Consider the following 24,678-nt stretch of genomic DNA (forward strand, 5'->3'; position numbering starts at 1 on the left):
AATTGTCAGTCGAGGACTGTGGAGGGAGGGCCAGTCATTGACCTTACTCTTTCTCCTTGGAATGCATGAGGGGCTGATTGTTTGGGTCATGTTCTCTCCAGGTAGAAGTGGACATAGCGAGGATACAGGTGGGGTGCAGGCTCTGCAGAGAAGGCTGGAGGCCAGGATCCTGCTGCTGGCCACATTCTAGACTGGGAGTGATACATGACCTAGGTATATAATCATCAGTACAAAACGATTTTCACTTTGTTTCTCTGTAAAGTGGGCTGGCTGCCATTCTCCCATCCTTCCCGGCTCTGGTATCCAACGTTCCTAAGTCCCTGCCCTTAAGTAGGCCTCAGTTTCCCCATCTGTAGGAGGAGAGGGATGGAGGAGACAGTCTCCACTGGTTTTGGTGTGTGGTTCTCAAATCGACCCAGGGATGCTCAGGCAGGGTGTGGGGGCCTCCAGAGCTCTAGCTGCTTTTAGAAGGTTTAGGGCCTGACAGTAGGAGGGGGGTGGGGTGGGGGAGCAAGAAGCCGAGGGGCACGCATGCGCATTCGGGGGTCCCTGGGGAGCCCGGGCTCAAGGAAGGGCGGCACAGCCCCGCCTCTGTCCCCGGCACCCCCTTTCCTCCCCCCTCCCCCTCCCCATCTCTCGGGCGCAAGCGCGGGCTCGAGACCGCGAGCGGCAGCTGTCAAGCAAACGAGGTGCGGAGAAGGAGGCGGAGGTGACGGCAGCGGTGAGGCAGCGGTGAGGCAGCAGCGGTGAAGTGACTGCGGTGACTGAGCAGACAGCACCAAGCCTGCGGGGCCATCAGCCTCCTAGGCGCCTCGGGCCCCTGCCCCCACCTCGGTAAGGTGTCTACTTGGGTGTGGGAAGGGCGAGCCTCCTAGGAGCCAGCGGTGAAGTAGGGGCTAAGGGGAAAGGGAGATGGGGGGGGGGGGGGAGGAGAAGGGGGGGGGTGGAATGCGTTGTGGGGGCAGGCAGCAAGAGGGACGCATGCGCGTTGCCAGGGATGGCAGGGGAGGGGGGTCGGGGGAACGTCTACCCCCACTGTCCCTCCCTCCCAGGGGCCTCTGGGCTGGTTGCCTGTACCCCATGCCCGGCCAGCAGCTCCCAGCTCTGCCCATTTTTCCTTGCGCTGCTGCTGCTCCTGCAGCCAGCATAATGCCACCTAGCCTTGCCCACGCACCGGAGGCCTTGGGGGCAGTGCCCAGTCACAGGCCGCTGTGCCTTTAGTCTCCGAGGCCTTAGCTGGCGAACAAGGGGGCCAGAGACTGTAGAAGCTAAAAGAGATGGATGCTGGGCATTGTGGGAGGCGCAGCCTGCTCTCTCAATCCAGGTGATGACTTCTGTTGGGCCACAACCGCGGGGCCATGTCATCCCTCAGCATGGGCACGGCAGACAACCTGGCAAGCCTGCAAGATGAGTTTGGGGGAACAGAGAGGGCTGTTTTCCTCCGAGCATCAGTTGATGCTGGACGCTGTTGCGGCTGCTGGCGCTGCCTAAGTGGGGGTGGGGGCTGGGGGCTGGACTTCTAGAACAAGTGGCTCTGCTTTTTGCCTAAGGGATCTCTACATTGTGGCTAGAGATAAAAGAAGCGCAGGGATAGATAGGAACCGAGAGCTAAGTGCTGTGTCACAGCCAGCTGGGCTTTTCCTACCTCGGGCTCCTCCTTGGCGCATACTGCCTGCCACCGGAGCCACTCTCTTCCACATATTCCGAGGCCAGCCTGGCTTTCTTTGCCCTTCATTCCCTCCTTGTAGCTAGATGGGAGAACCCCCGCGGATTCCGAGTTGGAAAGGCATTCTCCTGGGTCTGTATGCTTCTCTGCTCCCTCTCCAGGATGAGAATAACACTTTTCCAAGGGCTAATTCTTTTCTCCCTCTTAGCCCCCCCCCCCAATTTAAATCAAGGAATATATAAATGTGCTGCAGTGTAGAAATTGCTGAGAAACACCACTCTAGTGAATACTTCATTCTGGGTACGGCATGAGTCAGAGCAGCACACTGAATGAAACGGCTAAATGATTCCTAGATGATGTTTCTAAGTCTGCATCTCAAAAGAAATTAAGGGGGGAATCAAATTTTAGGGCTTTTAATTTGAATCTGTTGAATCCGATTTTCCCTAGGACAGGCTATTCTCAGAATTATCATTCTGATTACCGGGCCTGGACAGAAGAGGTTGGACTTAATGTTGACATTCTCATAGACTACCTTGGACAACCTGTTGATAAACTTGGGCTGTTACATTTACATTTTTGCAGCAAATGCATTTTGGGAGAGAAAAATAGCTTTATTTGCCCCTGTACTTTGCTACTTCTTCTCATGGTATTCCTAAAAGACGCCCTCTCTCCTCTCCCAACAATGAGAATTACATGAGAATAGAGATACTGCTATTTCTGGAAGAATTATGATGTCTTTTGTTTTCATTTGGGGAAAGGAACAATGTTCTTATCAGCTCAACATTTTTCTTTGTTTCAGAATTAGAGAAAGAACATTGGAGTAGGAGTCAGAAGACCTGAATTCTTGGTCAGAATCTGCCACTAACATCTTGGGCAAGTCACTTCTGCTTTCTGGACCTCAGTTTCCTTTTATGAAAAATGAGGGAGTTGAATTAGACAATCTAAGGTTCCCTCTAGCTCTGATTGTCTATGATTCTATGACTTCCACAAATGGAACTACTTATTTTTATCTGAAAAGTGCCACAAATGATAATGTTTTTGTTATACTTTTAAAGTAATGACAATACAAGAAAGAGTCAAGAACTAAGGCGATATGTTAACCTGACTAGAATTCAAGCTCAAATCACATGATTGCAGGAGACTGACTTGTACATAGTTAGGTGAGATTTTATTGCAAGTATACATAGGGACAGAACCTCAGTTAGGTGAGTACAGTCACTACAGTCAGATACAGACAACCATACTAGACACATAGATCATCTCAGTTCTGGGGTACATAGCAGACTATGGTGGGCCATAAAGTTGAGGCACCAGTTGGGATAGGCACCAGCCTAAGCCTATGATCCTGTCAGGATCTTATCACTATTTTAAGATGAAATTTTCCTTAGCTTTGCCTTATACAATTCATGTGCAAAAACAGTGGAGGCAGAAGCTAGGGAATCTGATTTCTGAGAAGCAGAAAAAGCAACAATGAAGACATAGTATACCAGTACATTTTTACAATATAAGATCTGGACCATTTGAGCTGATTCACAGGCCAATAACACAACTGCTTTCCTTTATATCCTATCCCTTTGAAGGAATATATTCACGTCTTGATGACATACTGGCTAATTGGTTGAGGGTAGGGATGGATAAACTTGTGGATTTTGTTGGCATGATGACTGCCACTGATGTTTACCAGGCAATACAAGTCATTACAACTTCATTTATTGGGGCAAGGAGGCTTGTCATCACATTTCTGGCTTTGGGGACTAATCCTGATGGTGCAAAAAATGAGATTCCACAGGCAAAACCAAGAAATTTTCAAACTAAGTGCAGGCCACCCCCCCCCCAAGAAAAAATGACCTACCCCCCGGGGTTATGAAAACAACTTCTATAAGCAAATAAGATACAAAGGTAAGAAGAAAATATATAAAACTATGGAAATTTAAAAATTACTATTGCAGTTTACTTTTTTCCCACATGCCATCTGTTTCCACTGTGGATTCCCATAGTAGGGATATCTTAAAATTGTCCTTTTGTTACAATATGTCTCTTCTCATTTCAGTCAATTCTTATGAACATTTGTTTCTTCTACATATACACAAGTAGATAGCTATACAAAAGAGTTGGGTGTATTTTTAAGGACTAGAGGAACTTACTGTAAGAGAGGGAGAAAGACATTTTTGTAGTGATATTGATGGCATTTTATAGTTTTGGTCTAGGAGTTACAGACTGATATTGCTTAGTTTTGTTGGGTTTAGTTTCTTTCATTCTGTCTTTATGATGAGCAAAGTCTGGTTCCTGAATCACCAGTTCATAGTATATGATGTCATACTATCCAAAAGGTATATACTAGTCAGGCCTGTGGTCCACCAGGTTGGGGGCTGCCCCTTTCAAGGGAAGAAAACAGTGGGGTCATCAGAAAAGTCCTGCCTTCACCTTCGTGAGGCTGCTTCTCCAATCCTTACTGCTTCTATGTAACCACCTGGGGCTCATTCAATATTCAGTTGTGTTCTTCCGAACCATGATTATGGCTTCAGTGCTTCTTCATGAGCACTTTAGGAAGTGGCCTATCGACAGTCTCCCTTTGGTAGCTGGTTACAGATTCATCAGCAAGCTCATCACTTTCAATAATCATTTCTAGCACAAATTTGGCCTTCTAATTTAGTAAGTCCATTTCTCAGATTTCTAAGTGTCATGTAACGATAAGGTCAAAATAGAATCACAATCAAATAGTAAGAAGTGATTGTGTTCTCTGTTGTTTCTACCCCACACAGTAAGTTCCACTATTATGGTCATCACAACAAACAGAGAGCACAACCAACAACTGGTCAACTATCATGCCTCTATATCAAAATTGGCAAGAAACTATATGTGATTAGTTTGCAGCAATAACATTGCATGGAAAAGTCAGGGGATAATACATTCTTCATACCAAATGAGTTCCTGCTAAGTCTTTCCAAAGCTTCCAAATATGGCATATTGGTCATCGTAATGCAATCAAAACCAAACTTGATATCAATACAGGAGAACATAATTACATCAAAGATAAGAATATGGAATATACCAATACTGAATAAACAGAAGAGCTTAAAATTAATTGAAACTATTAAAACAATAAGTAAGATCTTCCAACCACACACCCCCATGATTCCATGTTGTAGAAGTTACAAAATGGTCTGTGCATTATCCACTCAACATTCAAGTTTCTAGGAAACAAAGTACAGAGATGATCATTGTTCGCATTTGAGTACACGGTGTAGGCAGCTTCTTCTTGATAAGAAAATGATTCCAGATGACAGTTCGTATTGCAGTTCAGTTTTAGTGTTGGTGCTGATACTTTCTTAAACACACATAACTGCCCCAATTGTATATTCTCATTGTAGTCAAGATAGATCCAGTAACTGGAGTCATTTAGAAGAGGTCCTTTGTGTTCTTTGCTTTTTATCAAGATATCTTCAAAGGTGGCTGAGCATACTTTATCTCTGGTTATGATCTTTCATACAGGGCAACAGACCTCCTTGACTTAAGAATGCTTGTTATGTTTGCGATAATAATTACAGAACTATTGTTCTTCAATCAGTGGAAAGAAAAAACAGCAGCAGTAGTTGATGTTGATCATCTAGGGCTACGAAGTTTATAAACAATCCCATATTCAGTACTGTGAGATTAATGATGAGTAAATACTCAAATTATTTATTATATAGGATTTAATGATAATAGTAAAGTGAGTAAGAAAGGGGTTAATTCAGCCAAGTGAGCAGAGCTCAGAGCCAGAGAGACCCACACCTGCCACGCTTTACCAAAAACACCCAAGCTCCAGAAAAGAGCTCCACAGCATGGGTCTCAGCCAAATTTATCTTCCAAGCCTCCGTACTCAAAATGAATACATAACTTAAAAGTTACTGGGTAAATGTAGTTCAGGTGTAGCAAATTTCTATTTTCAGGGGCAGCTGGGTGGCTCAGTGGATTGAGAGCCAGGCCTAGAGATGGGAGGTCCTAGGTTCACATCTGACCTCAGACACTTCCCAGCTGTGTGACCCTGGGCAAGTCACTTCACCCCCATTGCCTAGCCCTTACTGCTCTTCTGCCTTGGAGCCAATACACAGTATTGACTCCAAGATGAAAGGTAAGGGTTTAAATTTTTTTTCTATTTGCACAATACAAAAACACTCTAGCTACTATATCATCACATGAGAATTGGATTTTCAAGAGTCTTTTTTTTCTTTTCTTTTTTTAATTTCACTTTTCTCAGTATCAGAGTGCACTTGCTTAGCATGGTCTTAACCTTTTCTCAGCTAAATGCTATTCTAACTAGATGCTGTTTCAATGCCATTTTTAATACCAATTTTTGTTCAGCATTCCAATAGCCTTTACTGGCCAAATGTGTATTTCAAAACTAAACATAGATACACAGAAATCAAGGGAAAAATTACTTCTGTAAGACTTAGGCTCTCTCTTGTAATTAGTTATTTCTAAGCTATCTAGGCTTAAACTGCTATTTAAAGACTAAAGTTGTTGCAGCTTGTAGCTTCAAAGGTTTTTGTCTTCTTCTTTTGAACTTCTTTCTATATTCCAAAAAAAATCATATTAAAAAAGGTCTCTTGCAGCTACCCCATAAGAGAGAAAAAAGGGGGGCTACTGTTTAAGAGCTGACAAAGTTATGGAAAGGTCATAAAAGCTTGTGGATTAGAAGACTAGGAGTTAAGGAAGGACTAGAGAGAACAAAGAAAGTGAGAGAATAATTTGTTTTATTACACCTTTTTCAAAAGGGAAAATTATCCCCCTTCAGAATTCCTAGGGTCTTACATACAGGTTTCTCTCAGAACATTCCAGGATTGAGGGGAATAGTAGCTCCTTGAAGTGTGCTCTGGACTACTGGACCATATGGGAAGGAGGAAAGAGTTTTATTTTGGTGGATGCTAGGTGAAACTGTTTCATGTTTAGGAAGACAGGTGTGAGCTATAGATTACTGTCAGGGAAGTCAGCATGGTGGGGCAGAAGTGTTGAAGCTTGGAGCCAGTGAAGGAGATAGAGTAAAAGGAACACTGAATTTATGTTCAAAGGAGCTAGATTTGAACCCTGACTTGGCCAACTACCACCTAAAGATCTTCGGCAAGTCACTTAACATCATATGTAAGATGAAATGTAACACCAACTATTATTGTATGCTCCCAAGGCCCCATCACAGAGATAACTTCTGAGGTCCCTTCTAGCCCTTAACTATGATCTTAGGAACTTTGGGGATCAGCAACTGCCACAAAAGAGAGACAAGCTGTAATGGCCAATGAGGAAAAAGGGGTCTTCTGCTGTTTGGAGGCAAGACCCAAGTCTACAATTATAAAATCAATGGCTACCTTGGATTGCTTCCCAAGGGAAGGTAGTGGAGATATAAAATGGTTTAAGATAAACCTTGCTACAACTAGAGGGAAGGGTAGACATGATAACATAAAAGCCAAAACTTTAAATTCTCCTGGTCCACTATTCACAGGGACTAGATATAAAAATTTTCCATTTTAGGACTGCTGGTTTAAATTTACATTTAACCAGGAGGTACTTGCTTGCTTTCCAGATTATAACTTAAATATCCCAAACCCAGCATTCATAATTCTTTCCCACTTTACACAAATAAATAATGCGTTAGTGCACATTCAGAAAAAATCTATTTAAAACTATAATCATGCTATGGCCATAGATATTCAAAGATCACATGATTTGTGTCTATATTCTCTTTTATTGTCTACACTGCTTATAGAAATGCATAGACATACTTCTATACATAGTCCAAGTCTTATAAACTTGGAGTCTCTTAGCTTTAGCCATAAGTATGTCTTAACAGATTATACCTGACCACTCACATTCTCATAGATCTTTCTTTGAAAACAGGAACGTACATTTATTACACTGAAAGAATTAAAATAGATATTGATCATTTGGGGGGGGGGAATTTAAGCCTGAAGACAAGTATGCAAGTCATTGTTGATCAGAATAGGCATTAGCCTCATCAGGTAAGTTTTTTGTTTGGGGAACTTGGTTTTAATAACTTCCAATAGTAAATCACACATACTTGAGGAAAGAGAAAATAATGGCCTAGAAGGGAGCTGCATAGGCATAAAGTTCATGAAAGGGAATAGGCAGCTTTGGATAGGATATTGGGAACAGAAACAGAGGCAGTAAAAGTTCATCAAAGAACTAGAAAGAGCAGTAAAAACATACCTTTCCCAGGACTGTTCTTGTTGAGGTACTTTGGAAGTCTTGAATGGAAAGAAAAAGCCAGAGACTGAGTCTTCCAGCCCTCAGAAAGAAAGAAAGATCTCAGAGAAGAAAAGGGGGTAGGGTAGATAGCAAATGACGGCTTAAGTACCCCCTTCAAACCAGGGTAAGAGAGCACAAAACAGCACAAAAAATGCCCTCTCAGAGAGAGGGGGAAAAAGAGAAGTGTCCATCCTCAGTCATCCTCAGCCATCCCTGGTTTCAGGAATCAGCAGGAAAGGGGTGGGATAGCTCAGGAATGAACTAGGGTGCAAAAGTCCAAATTATTCAACGTCTGCACCCCCACAATTTAATATTCCATGAGGTAGGTCATCTCAGCCCACTACTACACAGAAAAAAAACATGAAATTTAGTGGACATGCAATGTTATTGATATCAATTTATATTCTAAAAGTTGATGAAATGCCCCCAATTAGAATCATTAAAAAGCCTGATTTCCTCCCCATTATAATTTGCATCAGATTCATAATTAACAAAATCGTAAATGTAATGATTTCTTACAAATTATTCTTTTCTTTTACCTTCTGTCTTAGAATTGATTCTTTGAGGGGAGGCAGCTCGGTGGCTCAGAGAATTGACAACCAGGCCTAGATATGGGAGGTCCTAGGTTCAAATCTAGCTTCAGACACTTCCCAGCTGTGTGACCCTGGGCAAGTCACTTAGCCCCCATTGCCTAGCCCTTACCACTCTTCTGCCTTGGACCCAATACACAGTATTGACTCCAAGATGAAAGGTAGGGGTTAAAAAAAAAGAATTGTTTCTGGGAATCAGTTCCAAGGCAGAGGAATGCTAAGGTCTAGGCAATGGGGGTTAAGTGACTTGCACAGGGTCACACAGTTAGGAAGTATCTGAGGCCACATTTGAACCCAAGACCTCATGTCTCAGACTTGACACTTTATCCACTGAGTTACCTAGCTGCCCCAAATTACTTTTATTAGCAGAATTCAAATTCTTTACCCAAATTCACAAGCATCTGCATAATCCTTCACAATTAATCTTACAATGAATTTATCCCCCAATGCTGGTCAGATATGATGAGATAAGGCAGCTATTAATTTAGAATCCAAAATTTTATAAACTTTAAATGACTAATTCAAAGGACCTGACTCCAAACTCCAGTTGTTTGAATTTTCTTTTCACTGATAATTGTTGTCCTCTCTATCATTAGACACACACACAGAGTCGGGTAGATGCCCAATTATTTTTCCAAAGTCTTTTTCATTGGGTAGCTTATTAAAGAACAGAACAGTAAATTGTAAACTAAATTAACTCCTACCACACTGGTGAACGTAATTAAACAACGTACTCATTCATGTATCTAGGTACACACCTACACATCACATCAGATTTAACACAGGACCATAAATCCAGACTTCAAAGTCATAAATGCTTAAAGGAAATTAGACTTTGACTAATACTTCCAAATATGTTATTTCAAGTGTACTAAATTTGATTTTTCAAATTCCTGTGTCTTCCCCAACTCACAAGCCCTTCTCTGGGCTGGGGAGGAGAGAGGAGAGGGATGACTACTACTATTTTTTTTTTTACTTCACCTACTCTTCTTGGAAATAATTTTACTTTAGTTGCCTCCTCCGTTCTCCAGATCTTCACAACAGACTGTATACTCAGCCAGGACCTTTTCCTTCTCAGCCATTGCCCTTTTCATTAGGAGGGAAATAAGGCTGTCTACTTGGCCATTTTTATTTTCCTTCAGTTTAGTCATCCAGTCTAGGACTGGAAATTCCATCTCCTTCCCCTTCACTTTCTTCCTCTGACCAGGCTGCCCTGCCATCTCCCTAGCTCAAAAATTCAATTGCTACACCCAACTCTTGTCAGCCTGATCAAACAAGTTGATCAGAGGTAGAGTTCAAATCCCAGGGTATAGGAAATGCTGAAACAAGACTGACTTATACTTACAGAGCGAACTGAATATTTTTGCAAGGATACACAGGAACAGGTGGCAATCAGCTTCCCGAATCTGGCAGAAATGGGAGGACTCTTGGTCTGGGAACGTGAAGTGGCAGCCAAGACACCAACTCTTCCCTGAATGAACCCGAAGCTCTCTCCCTAGGGTAGAGGTTTTATAGCTCCTCAGGGGTGGGGGTGGCAAAGAACTGCTAGAGAATTTGTTACTGATGTTTGCTCCCACAGCGGAGAGGAAGCCAGCCCCAGCCTGTGATCTGTTAGCTTTATCACTGTTCCAGGATATAATCCTCCCTCACTTGGCCTCGGATAGTTGTTACTCAATCATATCTGACTCTTCATTACCCTGTGGACCATACTGTCCGTGGGATTCTCTTGGCAAAGATACTGGAGTGATTTACCATTTCCTTCTCCAGTAGATTAAGACAAACCAAAGTTAAGTGACTTGCTGGGTCACACAGCTAGTAAGGGGCTGAGGCTGCATTTGGACTTGGGCCTTCCTGACTCTAGATCCAGATCCACTGAGTCACCTACCTGCCTCTGACATTGTGTAAGGCATCTTCAAAAACTGAACTAGTGAATCTGATTATTGAAAAATAGAAACTTAATCAGAAAAGCAAAACTTAAGATGTGTATAGTGGCATATACCTAGTGCCTAAAGGATACATAGAATTGATCAGGTCGAACGAAGGGTTTTTGAGCTGTTTTATATGCAAATAATACAACTGTTAATCCTCCAGAGTTGAATTTAAATATATCTTCAAAAAACCCTTCCCCACAGAAAGATGAATAAAAACAATTTCAACTTCATGTAGCAGAAGCCATACATTGCATATATTCAGATATAGTCCTGAGGGACTATAGTAATACATACATATATTGTAAATGATCTCTGAAAAAGAAAAAAAGATCACCTATTTTATAGATGTCTCCTAACAGTAATAATAATCATTACCCCCTCAAAGTCAAATCTCTGATTATATTAATATTTGTCAAATAAACTATTATCTAGCTGCACCTCCCAGCTACACCATTTTGTACTTGTGAAATGAATTTATTTGATCCCAAATTAAAACTTTTCAATTATCTTTCAAGTAATTAGATTTGGCCTAGTGTTGCTTATTGTCAAAATCTTTTTGTAGTCTATGTTAATGAGTGTTTTTGCTAGAGAAAATTTCACAAGCATGTCACTGATACCAATGACAAAAAAATTTTAAATAGCACAGGGTCAAACACTCCATCTAATATCAAACCATTAAGAACTTCTCTTTAGGTTCAGTCATTAAACCAGTTCTGAATGGTTCTAGTTGCAGTATCCTTTAGTCCACATCTCTCCATCTTATGAAATAGCCTGAGAGACTTTATCAAATACTGTGAGCTAAGATTGATAGAAACTTTATCTCGTTTCTCTGATTGACCTTTTGGGAAACTTGTCATAAAAGGAAATAAGGTTAGCCTGGCATGACCTGTCCTTTTTTAAAAAATATTTTATTTATGCTTTTTGTATATAGCTATCACTGAAGATCAGAGCTGCAGAGTCATCTAGGCCAACATTATCATTTTAAAGAGGAACCAGGGAGGCCATGGATGCGATTTTCCCAAGCTCACACAGGCAGTTAGCTTCAGAGGCAGAATTTGAACCTACATCCTCTGATTCCAGAGCTATTGCTTTCTCTGCTCTGCCTCCCCAATGTCAACTTCATTCACATCCCCCTAAAACAAATCCTCCTCTTATAAAAGTGAAGTATAGTTGAATACAACAAACCACTACATTGGCCATGGCAAGACTAACTGCTCTCAGTGAAGTCATGTTGATTCTTTGTGCTCATCACTTCATTTTCTAAATGTTCACTTACCATCCCTTTGATAAGGTGCTCTAGTTAGGGGCCCCTCACTCTGAGGAGGTGCCCCGGATCCTGCATTTTACTAGTAGGATTTGTGGGCCAAGGAACAGAAGTTTTTGGTGCAAGGGAGCTATGAGGCATAAGTTTTAATTGTCTCAGACGATCGGTGAAACTTAGTAAATTTACTGTTGGTGGAAAGGTACAGCTTCAAAATCATTTGTGCGTTTCCCAAAGCAGTCACATGTGGTCTTTCATATTCTTCTACTATACTCCTAGCTAGCTGGTAGTTTGGTTTCCATAGCCACTCCATTGGCCCTTCCTTCTATTGAGCTTATCCACAGCTAGGAAATTGTCACTAATGAGTTGGATAATATGATCACTCAGCTAAGAGTTCATTTCACACATGCCATTGACAGCTAGCATAGCATGTCAAGAGTCTTATTTCCTAAAATCATCTTTCAGATCCACACAATGAAAAAGAAAGTATGCTAACAGCCATTCCATCTCCACTTAAAGAAAAGTTTGTCCAATTGAGCTGGTTTCAAAAGCTTCAAATGGAGAATAGAACAAGGCATGAAGCAGGACTTTTGTAATTATGAGGAAACTTGAGAAATCTAGAGAGTCATTATGAATTTAAGTCCCAGCTCTCATACATATGAACTATGTGACTGTGGGCATGTCACTGAAATTCTCAGTACCGTAGACGCTGACTTCTAGAAAAATTAGTGGAAGGAGTTTCCACTCCAGGGAATTCCTCACCTCAATGACATTATACCTCCCCTATCCCAAAAGGGGCTGTGCTTAGTGACTTAGCAATTAATATCTCTAATGATGAACTGGTCTGTTATTTTAGCTTGTATTCCCTGACATTTATAACATTAGACTTAAACGGCAGGATAAAAAAGTTGCTTGATATTCTAACAGCATGAACTATAAAACCTAAAATTTACTAAATAATTTTCTGCTTATACTTCTATTACCCAAAGCGAATTATTTTTGAGTTTTGGCTTAAGAGTATATTTTGTGAGGTGAAGGTGTCTTAAAATTTCACCAAGTCTTATATTTATTTAATCAATCAATAAAATCAATTTATTATGTACAAAGTAAAAATAAGCTCTTTGTTCAAGATCGACTACCTTAAATAAATGACCAGTCCTGAGAAGAGAAAGATAAGCCATAGTGTGGCTTACAGTTGTTTTATTTTCTTTGTATTACTGTGGACATCATGAGGAGTAGAATGGCATAATGGTTAGAGAGAAGGCTTTGAAACCAGGAAGACCTTGGGTTCTAGTATTACCTCTGACACATGCTGACCGTGTCATCCTGGGTAAGTCACTCAATGTCTGAGGACTGTTAAGACCATAAATTTCATGGAAGGCACTGACCTACACATTAGAGGTGTAGAACTCTCTTCTAGGAGTTACCTATATCAATAAAGTCATAGGTCTAATCCCTTGCCCAATGTGAATATTAGCTGGGGTGACAATTTAGGACACATCCTTTTTACTGAGGCAACTGTCCTATTAACACTCATGAAAATGGGGTTTTTAGTAAAAAGTAACAGAAGAAAGCCTAGTTCTAGTATAGATGCCCTTTTGTGCATTCCCTCTGCTAATTGCCTTCTACTAGCTTTGCTTTGTTCTATTACCAAAGGCTATACTAAGATATGGTTCTTTTAGCTTGATTCTTTCTTAGTGTTAACTGTAAATAGTAAATAGAAGCTATAGATTTTAAGATGATGTTGCTACTTTTTTTCTTTTCCCTGTGTGTTTTGCTATAGGTTTTTTGAAATTCCATTTCCCCAGGTTTTTTTTAGAAAGGGGAGTAGGGAGAAGATTAAAGTCATGAAAAAAGAACCAGGTAGAATACCTTTGTAGAAGCATTTCTATGACTCTCTGTCTCTGTCTCTGTCTCTGTCTCTCTCTCTCTCTCACACACACACACACACACACACACACGACTTGGCCTTTCTACTGTTTAATTACTATACATATATATCAGAGATTTCTGGAGGGAGGGAGAAAACTTCTTAGTGTGTCTTACTAAGTTTGCAATGTATATGCTTCTACAGGCATTGTAGCATGGGTGCTCATTGGTGACTCCATTACCATCCCTCTTTTTGTCTCTCAAAATCCCAACATTCCCTTTAACGTCATCATTCTTGCAGATTTGTTTGGCTCCCACAGTGACCTAATCACTGTGTGTAATTTGTCTGAGATACCTTCTAGATGTTCCATTGGGAGATAAGCTGCCATGAACCTTTGTGAAAATTCATGAGAAATTCCATTTTTTCCCCTGAATGATACTCATCACCTCTGTAATGTCATCAGTTTCAGTAAAGTCAAGATCATAGTAGATCCCTCACTGATAGGCAAGCCTCTCAAGACTAGAAACTCTTTAGCAAGCTTTGTATTTCTAGAACCTAGACCAGGTTTTGCAGGATTAGAGGTTGACTTCAGTACAGGCCCCTTCTCCTCAGCTACCTGGGAACCACTCAACAGCAGATCTCCAACCCCAAACCAGTCACAGTTACCCTGTGAAATTCTTGTCCATATCCTCTGTTTAATCTGTCAGTTAAATTATAGAGCCTTCTACTACAACACAGAAGAATTCGATATTGAATTGTTTATCGTTTTCTTGGGTTAAACAATTTTCCTTCTTATTTTTCTCTTATTTTTAGATTGTCTTGGTCACAAGCCCAGCCCTACCTGCTGCAGCTACAATGAGTGGGAAGTCCCTGCTCTTAAAGGTCATTCTCCTGGGGGATGGTGGAGTTGGGAAAAGCTCCCTCATGAACCGTTATGTAACCAACAAATTCGACTCTCAGGCTTTCCACACCATAGGTGTGGAATTCCTAAACCGAGATTTAGAAGTGGATGGTCGCTTTGTGACGCTCCAGATCTGGGACACTGCAGGTCAGGAGCGTTTCAAGAGCCTACGAACACCATTCTACAGAGGAGCAGACTGCTGCCTCTTGACCTTTAGTGTAGATGACCGGCAGAGCTTTGAAAATCTTAGCAATTGGCAGAAAGAGTTCATCTATTATGCAGACGTGAAAGACCCTGACCACTTCCCCTTTGTAGTCCTAGGAAACAAGGTAGACAAAGTTGAAAGGCAAGTGACCACCGAAGAGGCCCAAGCCTGGTGTGTAGAGCATGGGGATTACCCATACCTGGAAACAAGTGCCAAAGATGACACCAATGTCACCGTGGCTTTTGAAGAAGCAGTGAGGCAGGTTCTGGCCGTGGAAGAGCAGCTAGAGCACTGCTTGCTGGGCCACACTGTTGACCTAAACAGCAGCTCTAAAGCTGGATCTTCATGTTGTTAAGGCAAGAGCTTCTTGAAAAGTATACTCAACATTGATTTGTCAATAGTACAAGGAGAGATGATTTCCAGGTGCATCCAAGAGTGTCCAGAAAAAGGGTTGTTAGATGTTATTGGTGACTATCAATCAGAACCTTTCAAATTGAAGTTGGGAGATGAGAAGAAAAAGCTTTATGGGGAGCAAGCCAAATGTATTTGTGTGTGATTTCTGCTATTTCCCCTTCCTGCATATATCAACCAGGGCCTTCAAGGAAGATTTAGGTCTTGAGTGAATTAAATAGTTTCACATTTGCAGTATTAATCCAGAACTCGCTGTGAAAATGAGGCTTTCAGCAACATGGAGTTGGAGAGCTACAGGTATCACTGAACGTGTTTCCACTAATGAACCAAAAAGGGTTTCCATCAGACTTTTTGAAAAACAGTTCCTTACATTTCGGCCAAAGGAAAGACATGAATCTTGACCTGTATTTTGACAAAAGCAGTCGTGCATCATGAGGCTGGAATAACTAGGAATGCAGATTTGTAACAATGTATGTTGCCTTGTTGAAACCCTTCTATATATTTTTCTCCTGCTCTGAACCTTTCAAAGAATACCACCTCAATGCAAGACAGACTCATGCCACTGAGAACAATAGTCTCCTTCTGTTTGAAATGAAAAGACTCTTCAAGTATTCCAGCCTTCTTTGGAGAGAAATGGTTGATCTGCCTTCACTTTGGACCCTTGCCACATAGAGATGCCGCTTCTGTGTCACCTTTTCATCAACAGAAGACTTCTGCCTGATCTTCCTAATGATAATGACAACATCGAGTGTCTTTGGTCATGATTCAGTGCATTTGGCCACCAGAACGAGCTCATAAGGAAGACCATTAGAAAGATGCTGGGGGATAATGAAGCTCCCTCACAAAGTTCTTTAAGTACAAGTATTTCAAGATATTTCTATGAAGAAAAGGAAGCTGGCTTGGTCTGCTGTTTCATGAGGCAAAACTATGACCTTTTGAAGGGTAAAAGTTACAAGAAGCAGAAAAACTTTTTCAATATGGGAGCCATCTACCAGTGGCCTGGAGTGCCTCATCACGAAGAGGCATTCAAGCAGAGGCTGAGTACCAACCTATCAGAGAAGCTATAGAAGGGATTCCTTACTGAATGATCTTTCTTCCAACTCAACGTCCTAGGAGTCTATAATGTATGTTTCAGTGCCATGTAATTTTTACAGATTGGTCATGGGCTGGCAGCCCAGGCCTAAGAGAGCAATGTGCTAATGTCTTAAGAGTCTGCTTTGGTCTTAAAATGCTGTTTTCAAGTGGCTTGTCTTTAACAGCAACTAGTCAGTTAATTCTTTTTGCTTTAGGACAATAGCAGGAGATAGTCTTGAATTCTTAAGTTATCTTAACGTGTCCTAGTGTAAGCATTATGAAGAGAAAACACATAAATTCAACAGGGGTTGGCCAACTTTTGGCCACAGTGGCTGCTGGATCTAGACCATGTTATTGAAATTTCTAGTCCAGAACAGAGTTTTATTGATTGATCTATTTGCCCTATACTCTCTTTGATAAATATCTAACCCAATGGTGAATTACTGATAGAAATCGCCAGTAAAGGGATTTTTTCTTGAGGGCAATTTTCACAACTTTTACAACATAGTATAATTCACAGAATTCACAATTTCACAAGCCTATCATCTATAAAAGTCACATAAAAAGGTCACTGTACACAGAGTGGCTTCCCTGGCCAAAAAGTCCAGGCCTTCCAAAATCATTAAAGTGGAATAAACTGTCATCAAATAACCATACCCAAATTTCCAATTAAGAGCATAGAGCTGGCCCTCTCCCTTTCCCCCCTCAGCTCTTAAATCTAGGTTCCCAAGCCGAGTTCACCTACAGCCACCAACACTGATTTCCGAGTCATAAGATCCAAATGCAGTAGTCACACTGGTGAAAATTTTCAAGTTACTGTAGTCATAACTAGTTATTGCGAATGCTCATTTTTTAAAAGTGCATGAGATACGGGACCCCTCTTTCTATTTGCATTCTGCTTCTGACAGCTTCTGCTTGTAGATCTTAGGCCTTTATAAAGACCAACATGGACTAAATCTCCAAAGGACTTGCATATGGTTTGTTCATTAAAAATCACATAGATCTAATGTTCTTGGGCCTGCTTCCTTCCCAAGACAAATGTTAATCATCTTGAAGGATCAACTGAAGCCCTATTTCTCTTCCATACCAATTTCCCTGCCAAGTCACTTCATGATCTCTTAATAAAGGTACTTAACTGGGATTCAAGTGGTGGTATTTTGATGTGCAACACCCAGAAGGGTGCCTATGTATATAGTCTGGCTAATGTAGAGAAGGGCCAATTTAAGCCCCAGAAACTGTGCAGAAAGGGTTAGTGATTAATGACATACCCTGGAATATTTAATGTCAATGATGTGGGGTGGTTGTTGTTTTGGCTTTTTTTTTAAGGAACACAGATTTTTTTAAATGAGAAGTTCTTCATTAGAACGATGTGTAGTTTTTTAATGGTCCATTGAAATGTCATATCAAATTTTAATTTAGTTCATTTTTCTGTAATAGAAGAAAATTCCAGGGGCCTCAAAATTCAATTTGTGCCTGCCTTGGCCATCTCAATTTTGCCCTTTGGCAATCCACACTCCTTGTTGCTGGTGCTGCTAAAAGTCTCAAGAATTGTGTTTCAGGTGTTTTGATTCAGCTATTAAAATTCATCTGTGTTAAAGTGAATTTGTGTAATCATGTGTTTTTGTTACACTTTGAATAACCAAGACTGTGGTAAACTTGTCCAAGCCCTGAACTCAAAAACTCTTCAGTTCATTCTGATCTAATCCAGGGTCCTCATTTTACAGGGATGGGAACTGAAATTCAAGTGGTTACCCTAATTTGGAGCCCAAGGTCCCACAACTGGGATTTGAACTCAGGTCCACTGACTCCAAATCCACCCTTTCCACTGCACCACAAGGGACAAATTGCTACTTATTGTTCGGCTCACAGGAAATAAAAACAAAGAGGGGTTGAGGCAGGAGGATTCGAGGTTCATTTTTTGCTCTCTCCTAATGAATCAGTAGGTGGGGACTGACAGGTGTGGGCGAAAGAATGCTGTATTTGGCTCTACAACTCACTAGCTATGTTGTCTTGGTCAAGTTGCCTAACTTCTCTGGGCCTCAGTTTCCTCAACTGTAAAATGAAATGACTCATACAGCTCTACATCTATAATCTATGAACTGAAGATTCACTTCTCCTATTCTTTAGTATAATTTAAAATCAAATATTAAAACATTATGAAACAGGCTACTAAATTTAAACATACTACCTACTTTCTTAATGCCTAATAACTAAATTTCAGAGTGCTTTTCTCACAGCATCCCTGTGAAACAGGGAGTACAAATATTCTCTTTACAGATGGCAAAGGCCTCCAAGAGTTTCAGTGATTTTCCCAAGGTCATACAGCCAGGGCCTGAATGCGAGTTTTCTGAAACCAGGTTCTATACACTTGCTACTGTCACCAAACCAATATACACTGTTAGTATTTTAGCTCATATCTCTATCTTCTGATCAATTAGAAAAAGAAAATGACAAAACAAAGAACCATTCTGGTTGCCTTTGAATACTGGATTTGGAATCAGAGGTTGCTGATGTTCAGTCACGTCTGACTCTTCGTGATTTGACTTAAACATGCTCGCCTTTGCCTCTTGGAATCCCTAGTGCTCTTGATTCATTTGGGTACTACTAACACAAGAGTTAGCCCTTACTCTCAATTGTATGGTTGATTCCATTGGAAACTGTTCTTGTGGCAGAATCACATCTTTGATGAGATGTCAGTTGGCCAACATTTTGATATAGAGGAGAGAGGGAGGAAGAAGATAAGAGACTTTGACAGAAAGAACACAGTGTGGCTAAATTATCTATTCTGCTGGGATCTCTGTCCTAAAGGGAGATGGGATAGGCTTTCTTGGCAAAGATACAGGAGTGGTTTGCCATTTCCTTCTCCAGTTCATTTCACAGATGAGGTAACCAAGATAAATAGGACTATGTGACTTGCCCAGGGTCTCATAGCTAGTATCTGAAGCCAGACTTTAACTCAGACTTGAACCTGACCTTTGGTCCAGAGCACTATCCACTGGGCCACCTGACTTTAAATCTCAGCACTGTCACTTACTAGCTATGAGACCTTGGGCAAATCATGTCCTCTTCTTGAGGCCACTATGTTCTCTATAAAATGAGGGGGCTAGACCAGATAACCTCTCCAATGTTCATTCCAGCTCTAAATTTTGATTCTGCAATTTTGTGTCTCTAAAGATATCTACATAAGAACATATCGTGCTTGCTAGTGACTTTAAAAATGCTCTCCCATCTCTCTTCAGGACAGCAATCCTTGCCCAATAGATAATTTAGCCACACTGTGTTCTTTCTGTCAAAGTCTCTTATCTTCTTCCTCCCTCTCTCCTCTATATCAAAATGTTGGCCAACTGACATCTCATCAAAGATGTGATTCTGCCACAAGAACAGTTTCCAATGGAATCAACCATACAATTCTAACTCTTGTGTTAGTAGTACCCAAATGAATCAAGAGCACTAGGGATTCCAAGAGGCAAAGGAATGTTTAGACCTAAATTTCTTAAAAAGGCCAAAATAAATGTTAACAAGATGTAAAAATATCTGCTAGTTCCTCCTAATTGGGTCCTAAATTTGGGTGTCCACCGTGAGAATGTCTGTGGATAGTACAACTCCAGAGAATTTGGTGTCCATTCCTTATGCAACTCTGAAGCTGAGAGTGACCTTGGTCTAGACCAGTGATGGTGAACCTCTTAGAGACCGAGTGTCCAAAACATAGCCATGAGGGGCTTACAAAAGTCACCTGATATTCCTCGAAGTTATTCCTGGCCACCACTGACTGGGGAATCTGGGTCTCTAATAATAATACTTCAGCATTTCCTTTCTCTTTCCTTTCCAAAAAGATCAGGAGTGAAGCAAGGATGTCCATTATCAGTACTAGTGTACTAGAAATGCTAACCAGAGCAATAAGAGAAGAAAAAGACATTGAAGGAATTAGAATAGGCAATGAGGAAATAAAGCTGTCATTCTTTGCAGATGACAGGATGGTATACTTAAAGAATCAACCAAAAATTAATGAAAACAATAACTTTAGCAAAGTTGTAGATATAAAATAAATCATCAACATTTCTTTATACTACCAGTAAAGAACAACAGCAAGAAACAGAAAGAGAAAACCCATTGAGAATAACTGTAGACAATATAAAATACCTAGGATTAAGACAAACTCAGGAATTATATGAACACACCTACAAGACCCTTTTCACACAAATAAAGCAAAATCTAAACAATTGGAAAAACATGAACTGTTCAAGGGTAGACCAAGCTAGTATTGTAAAAATGACAATCCTACCTGAATTAATGAATTAACCTATTCAGTGCCATACTAATCAAACAACTAAAAAGTATTTCACTGAGCTAGAAAAAATAACAAAATTTATGTGGAAAAACAACAGGACAAGAATTTCAAGCGAATTAATGAAAAAAACATGAAGGAAAGTGGCCTGGATCGCAAACTGTGTTATACAGTAGAAACCATCAAAATGATCTGGCGCTGGCTAAGAAAGAAAGTAGTGGATCAGTGGAATAGATTAGGCATTCAACACAAAGTAGTAAATGATCTCAGCAACCTAGTGTTTGACAAACCCAAAGAGCCCAGCTTTTCGAAGAAGAATTCACTATTTGACCCAAACTGCTGGGAAAACTGGAAAAGAGTATGGCAGAAACTAGGTACAGACTAACATGTTGCACTATATACCAAGGTAAATTCAAAATGGATGCATGATTTAGTATTTCCTTTTTCCTTTCCATTCACTAGTACTATTGATCTGGCCTTCAAGGCTGTTGCTAGCTACATCTATCTTGATTTATTTGAAGGAAGCTGGTTTAGGGAAGCCCTAACTTTCTTTGTCAGTTCAGAGATTTCCTCCTATCTTCTCCATAGGATCTCATATAGACAAGGACAAATAAGGATAAAGCCTTAAGAAAGAGATTTTACCTTGAAAGAAACAGTATTCCAGTATTTAGCCTGGGACATCACAATGACACCCTTGCTCTGTTTGAGGGCAGAAGAAAGGGCATGGGATTTGGAGTCAGGAAGAACCTAGGATTGAATAGCAACTTACATCTATGAGACTCTGACAAAGTTATTCCATCTCTTGGGAAATCTGTTTCCTCCTCTGCAAGACCAAAAAATTGTTCTAGATGGTCACTAAGACCACTTCCAGGTAGAAATCTTTGGGCACTAAGGCAGAGAAAAATCTTCTTGTACAATTTACTCCTTGCCTATAGAAAATTCTTTGTTTATTTATTTATGTTGATGAGGACAAATCATAAGAAACCAAGGGATACAGTGGGGCCTTTTATTGAAACAGCAAAAACCCAAAACGCACATTTCACTTGGCAGCTGCCCTTTCTGAAATCTTTCTTTGCAGTTTTTTAGAAAGAGGCCTTCTCATAAATACACTCAAACCAGTTGAGGCCAAGTTGTGTCTGAAGGTGGGCCATATGAAATAAATCATCTTTCCTCACTTCTGGATCTCTTTTTCTACAGCTGAGTGGAAAACTAAGGCCCTGCCCTAGAGACCTGGGGAGGAGGGAACAGGGGAAGGAAGGCCTCTGGCTTTTATTAGGAGTGGGATAGGGAACAAACCTGTGATTTCACTGGAACAGACAAATTCCAGGTGTGAAAACTCCCTCTTCCATTACAAGCTGCCACCTTCTTTGCAACAAAGTCTTAATTGCCTAGAGCCAGTAGAGATTCACTGATTTGACCAGGCTAAGCCTCAGAAGCCGGATTTGAACCCAGGGCCTCCCGGCCCTCATTATACCTCATTATCTCTCTTTATTAAAATCATCAGGGTAATTCAAGCAGAATTGCTAATTTATCAAAATAATGAAGGAAAACTCCTTTTTTGTTTGTTTTCCCCTCCATCAAGGAGAGCTAGTGTGATATAGTGGAAAATGCACTGGAGAGGAGCTTTGAGAAACCTATGATCTAACCATGGTTCTGTCACTAACTTGCTGTGTGACTCTGAATAAGTGCCTTGCTTTCTCTGGGTTTCTGTTTTCTCCTCTGTAAAAAGATGGATGGGACCAGCGTTCTCCCAGGTTCCTTCCAGTTCTGAGTCTCTGTCAATGTGCTGTATACTCCAGAGTAGGAAATATGTTTGTGACATACAAAAGTCCCAACCTTTCCCTTCCCCTTTGTTAAAAGGTGACCTGTTCTCACTGCAGAAGAACATTTCTAATAATAATAACAATAATAAGAGATAACATTAGTGTGACACTTTAAGATCTGCAAAGAGCTTTACATATGTTGTCTCATTTGAGCCTAACAATAACCTTGTGGGGTTGGTGCTATTATTATCTCTATTTTACGTACGAGGAAACTGAGGCTGCGAGAGGTTAAATGATTAGCCCAGAGTCACATAGCTTAGTAAGTGTCTGTCAGGCTTTGAACTCAGGTGCTCCTGACTCCTATTCCAATATGCTATCCATTACATCAGAGGTGTCAGACACATGGGCCACTGGCCAACACTCCCAAATGAGGCAGGAACAAAATAAAAGCACCAAAATAGAGAATATTATGTTTTATAAGGAAATTAAGATGTGAGCCAAAGATGCTGGGTTTAGAGGCCTCTTTTCCTATCTGAGACTGGTCCCTGTACTCAGCTGCCTCTCTGCCTCGCCTGCCTCCAACAAAAAAAGGAGCTGTATTTTGTGCGAGACAAAAATGGTCACATTTCATAGTATTACAAGGTTTGTTTGAGAAATTGTTAGATTGTGTCGTATCTGCCAAAAGAAAGGTGCTCAGGATGTCTCCTTTGACCAAGCTGAAGGCTTAGCTCCTCATATTCTGTTCTCACTGCCTCCTTCTCCTCCAGGGTACAGAGGTGATAAGGATAGAGGCTGGCAACATTTGCAGAAAGATATATTACAAAATTTCTTCTTCTGGAGGCCCTTGCAGAAATCAGAAAGGAGAAAATGTCGCATTTTCCCAGGAAGAACATGCTTTTCCCTGGCTCAAGACATGGAGGATTTATAGACCTCAGACACATAGTAACCGCCACAGTTGTCTCTGTGTGTTTGCTAAAATGGCAGGTACTTGCATAATGAGCCTTGATGCAGAGCTTCTGATTTTTAACCAGACTCCCAGCTTTTTATAGTCTTTTCTTAATTGACAAAAAGCATTAGGTAGTGCTCCTCTAGTGAAAGGAAATAGCTCTTAACTCAACATTGACTGTATTGATTATAATTTTTAAAACCGGAATCTTGGCTACAGGGTACATCAGTGGGGAGACAAGAAGCAGGTTTTGTCTTTTGTCATTGCTACAAGCTACCTCTATCTTAGAAACAGCTTATTGAACCCCTGATCCAAAGAATGGCTTAACAGAGATTCTTCTATTTGACTGAAAAGCATTAATGGTTTTTGAAAATTGTCCCCTCCTTTTCTGGCTAGAAGCCCCATAGTGGCTCCTTCTTGGAAAAGCCAGGAAGAAATTCAGAGTCAAAACAGGAACAAAGAAGACTTGGGATGGAACTGAACCGAGGACAGATGGGATACTCTCCACTGTCATCTTTCACCTTGGGCACCATTTGGTCTGCTTTTCTGGGCTTCTGTGGGGTCGCTTAGAGGCTTGGTGTCTCCATGATGACAGGCAAGATAATGGTAGGAGAGAAACAAAACAATCCTTCAGTTGTTTTGTGGGCAGGCTGTCATAGAACCAGTTTGATTTGGGGGACTTCAACTGAAGTTTCTAGAGTGATGCTGACATAGCCAGAGCCCTAAAGCTCTCACCCACAAGGGGGAAATGAGAGACCACAGAGTGACTCAAGTGGAGCTGCTCTCCTCACACTTGACAAGGAATCCCAAACAGAAAACTGAGCCTTTCAGTCTCTTGCTTCCCGAGAAGCTTTCCTGAGATACTCCCGATCTATATCCAATCACTTTCATTGATTGGGGGTACAACACTTAATACAGGTCAGCCTAGTTTTGTTTGTTTGCTTATTTCTCCATTATAGAGAACTGGTGTGATATAGTGGAAAAGGCACTGGAGAGGAGCTTTGAGAGACCTATGATCTAACCCTGGTTCTGTCACTGACTTGCTGTGAGGCTGAATAAGTGCCTTGCTTTCTCTGGGTTTTGTAAAAAGATGGGTGGGCCCAGGAGTTATCTGAGGTTCCTTCCTGTTCTGAGTCTCTTTCAGCTCCATTTGTTTACAAATGTGCTCTGAGTTTCAGAGCAGGAAGCATGGTGGTGATGTGTAAGTGCCCTGAAGAACAGTGGGCCTTCATAGCACAGGTGCTTGTGTGTGATGGGGAAAAGGCGGTGTACAATAGAGTACAAGTGGGCTTCTGAGAAAAATATGAGGTTCTCAGTGGCAAGTGACAGAAGGAGAGGCCATATCTAAGCACGAGAGCAGTGAGAGCCAGCAGCTGCAAGAGAAAAGAGATGGAAGAAATGAAAAGAGGTCAAGAACCAGTAGCAATCGTGTATGATCGCCTGCTTCCTTTGCTTTATGCTCCTTTGGTCTTTCACTTGATGAACCTCAGGACCACGCTTTCATGTAGTTTATAGAACAGATATATGTGAAGAAT

The 24,678-nt window shown here is 41.0% G+C and overlaps 1 protein-coding gene across 1 annotated transcript; it reads left to right on the forward strand.

Moving 5' to 3' along the window:
• Positions 1 to 529: 529 nt before the first annotated feature.
• RAB9B (RAB9B, member RAS oncogene family) lies at positions 530 to 17,751 on the forward strand. The gene is made up of 3 exons (XM_007507774.2): positions 530 to 834; positions 2,466 to 2,539; positions 14,372 to 17,751. Exon 3 carries the CDS (start codon positions 14,414 to 14,416, stop codon positions 15,017 to 15,019), a length of 606 nt encoding a protein of 201 aa, XP_007507836.1. The 5' UTR covers positions 530 to 834; positions 2,466 to 2,539; positions 14,372 to 14,413; the 3' UTR covers positions 15,020 to 17,751.
• Positions 17,752 to 24,678: the final 6,927 nt, after the last annotated feature.

This window comes from Monodelphis domestica, chromosome X (genome assembly GCF_027887165.1).
Source record: "Monodelphis domestica isolate mMonDom1 chromosome X, mMonDom1.pri, whole genome shotgun sequence".
Lineage (NCBI taxonomy): Eukaryota > Metazoa > Chordata > Mammalia > Didelphimorphia > Didelphidae > Monodelphis > Monodelphis domestica.